The sequence below is a fragment of the Ornithodoros turicata genome, chromosome 1, assembly GCF_037126465.1.
Source record: "Ornithodoros turicata isolate Travis chromosome 1, ASM3712646v1, whole genome shotgun sequence".
NCBI lineage: Eukaryota > Metazoa > Arthropoda > Arachnida > Ixodida > Argasidae > Ornithodoros > Ornithodoros turicata.
Genome location: NC_088201.1, coordinates 146405711 through 146408945, shown reverse-complemented (window position 1 = coordinate 146408945; position 3235 = coordinate 146405711). Strand labels below are relative to the sequence as shown.

General features: G+C 46.6%; 1 protein-coding gene across 1 annotated transcript; it reads right to left on the bottom strand.

Moving 5' to 3' along the window:
* Window positions 1–1727: 1727 nt before the first annotated feature.
* On the bottom strand, window positions 1728–2366 carry LOC135386717 (uncharacterized protein K02A2.6-like). The gene has a single exon (XM_064616376.1). It carries the CDS (start codon window positions 2364–2366, stop codon window positions 1728–1730), a length of 639 nt encoding a protein of 212 aa, XP_064472446.1.
* Window positions 2367–3235: the final 869 nt, after the last annotated feature.

The following is a 3235-nucleotide window of genomic DNA, read 5'->3' as shown; positions in this document are numbered from 1 at the left end:
GTGGTTTCGCAGGTTTTAGTGACCTAGGGGCCTTTTATATATATCTCTTTTTTTTGCCTTTTAAGCTGTGACACTCATTGTTTGTGATGAGAAATACGCTGAACGAAATACAGATGAGAAACCACGAATGGTAGCTGGTGACCGAGGTTGAAAATATATAAAACACACACACACACGCTGACTGGGTGCTGCAAATGTGCCCTCACTTCCCAAAATAAATAATTCACTAAGGTATCTGCTTGCTTCCAAAACTGTACTAGCCGCGTCATTTGGTATCTCCCATAGAAGGTCCTGAGGATATGACGGGGAGTCTCACTTTGTCACATTTCTAACAAATTGAGGACCTGGTAGGGAACTCCTGGGGATGTTATCCCTGTCCGCTGATGACTTTCCTCGGACGTACCTAGGAGGTCATTGTGTTCTTCGGGAGGATTACAGCTCGACTACAGCTGTGGAGACCGCTTTATCGTGAGTATTGTGCTTAAGTACTTTTCCATTGTGCACCATTTAGAAATATTACTTCCACTAGAACCTCTTCTCTATGTCCCACGTCACATTCGTGGCACCAGCAAGTGCATGCCGTTTTACGAGTAACATCCGGTTTATGTTAACGTTACCAGCAACTTTTTTCATTCATGCTTTTGTTTTTGCTTTTTTTTTCGTTCATTCTCGTGTTTTAGATCCTTCACACCACGGATGTTATCGAACTAGCGTAGTGCGCCAGAGTAGTTCTCATTGCCCCCCAAAGCCGGCGAATCTCTTAGTTGAAAGGTCCAACTACTGCACAACGGAAATGTTGAGAGATTCGCGTACTTTCTGGGGCCACGAGTGCTCAAATTGAGTGACTGTCCAGGCACACACTACAATTACATGTTGCAATTGAATGCATATTCACTTGTGCCTTTTCAACTTTCCAGAAACCTTAAGCTGCTGGGGCTCAAAGGAAAATATCGATCCATCGTGTGCTATTAAGAACATCTCAAATACTTTGTTGAATGATTCAAGATGTCCACAAGGCAGTCAAGCAACGGACCAATCAACCATGAAGTATTATCTATTCCATGTTGTTGTATTTTCCAACTGTTTAATTGATATTACATCAGAGTACATAGGAGCATAGTTTCCATTACGGGAGTCTGTGCGCGACTGACGCGTTGAGCGCATGCTACACTGTGTTGCGCAATATCCCACAGTTGCCAGGGGCGATCGTTTATCTGCCGATATCAGCCGAACACGACATCTCTTCCCCGCCAAATTCTTTAGTCCAGTCCCACAATCAGCCTTTTCGGAGGTCTTCTTTTTCGTTGGGGACGGGGCGTCTTTGCGACTTGTGCATTCCCATTTCCTAGATCAGGGACTGCTGTATTCGGAGCGTGCACATTCTCAGGAGTCGTGTGCAACTCGCTCGGAGGAGTATCTTCTGCTTCTGGTTGGTGTGGTCGATCCGCTACCATGGGCTCTGGAACAGCAGAGTCATTTGAAGTTAGTCTGCGGTTTTCTTCTCGAGCGTTTTGACGTTCGCAGGCACCCGGTTTCAGCTGGTCGATGTGCCGGCGCCAAACTTTGTCACCAACCTTTACTTCATAGGACAATGGTACGTGGCGTCTGAGGACAAGACCAGTGGTCCACCTATCGGTTCCTCTGTAGTCACGAACAGAAACATGTTGTCACGGTTCAAAGTAACGTTCTCTTCCATGGTTCCGCTCGAACAATTTATCTTGCTTGTCTCATATACTGTCTTGAACACTTGTCCTGATAAGTGACAGGCGGGTGCGAATTTCGCGTCCCAGGAAGAGTTTAGATGGAGTTTCTCCAGTCGTTGTGTGGGGGCAAGTGCGATATGCAATAAGGAACTTTGAGAGATTCTCGTGGATACTCCCTTCCCCCTGCATAGATTTCAGGCTTGATTTGAGTGTCTGGACAAAACGCTCAGCAAGTCCATTGGTTGCTGGGTGGTATGGTGCTGTCAAGGAATGTTGAATTCCATTGTTCCTCATGAACTCCATGAACACGCTTGATGTGAACTGTGGTCCATTGTCAGTGACGATACGTTCGGGTATGCCGTTTCTGGCAAAGATCGTCCGTAGGACATCCACAGTGTGAGAAGCAGTAGTAGAGCTCATGACGATTACTTCAGGCCATTTGGAGAAGGCGTCCACAACCACCAGGAACATTTTATCTTGGAATGGCCCGGCGAAGTCCAAATGGACTCGTTTCCATGGTCCGTTAGGAATTTCCCATGGATGATATGGAGCCTTAGGTGGCTCATTTTGGTTCTTCAGACATTCTTCGCAATTCTTTGCAACAGCTTCGATGTCCCGATCGATGTTTGGCCACCATACGTAGGATCGTGCCAAAGCTTTCATTTTAACGATTCCCATGTGACCACGGTGAAGTTCGTCAAGAATTGACTGTACGAGTTTCGCGGGGATGACGGTGCGAGTGCCCCATGTTAGAACTCCTTGTTGCACAGATAGTTCATCTTTGCGTCAGATGTAAGGCACAAGATCTTCGTCCGAGTTAGAAGTGTCCCAGCCATTCATGACATTCCAATATATCTTGGACAGAATAACATCTCGTCGGGTTGCGTCTCGCAGTTGTGAATGAGTAACAGGAAGTTGCTCAAATTGGCTTAAATGGTAAAGCTCAGCTTCATCTGGGCCCTCCGGTGGGACATCCGGTAGAGGTAACCGTGACAAACTGTCAGCATTGCCGTTGTCTTCTGACCTCTTATATACTATGTCGTAGTCCATGCCGGAGAGAAAGAGAGCATAGCGTTGGAGACATGCTGCTTGCATTGCAGGTATACCCTTCATTGGCGAGAAGATCTGCGTCAACGGTTGATGGTCCGTTATAAGTTGGAAATGTCGGCCATATAAATAAGCGTAGAACTTCTGTACTCCCCAGACAATGGCTAGGGCCTCTTTGTCAATTTGTGAGTAGTTCTTTTCTGCCGTTTTGAGAGTTCTCGAGGAAAATGCGATTGGCCTTTCCGTCCCATCAGGCATTTCGTGAGAAAGAACTACGCCGAGACCATGTGGTCCGGCATCACAGGCGAGACGGAGTGGTAGCTGCGGATTGTAGTGGACAAGGACTGTGTCAGACGCGATAATTCCTTTAGCTTTTTGGAAGGCTACCTTGCAGTCTTTTGTCCATTTCCACTTTGCAGATTTTTCCAAAAGTGCATGCAAAGGCCGCAAAAGATTTGCGCTGTCCGGAATAAATTTTCCGTAGT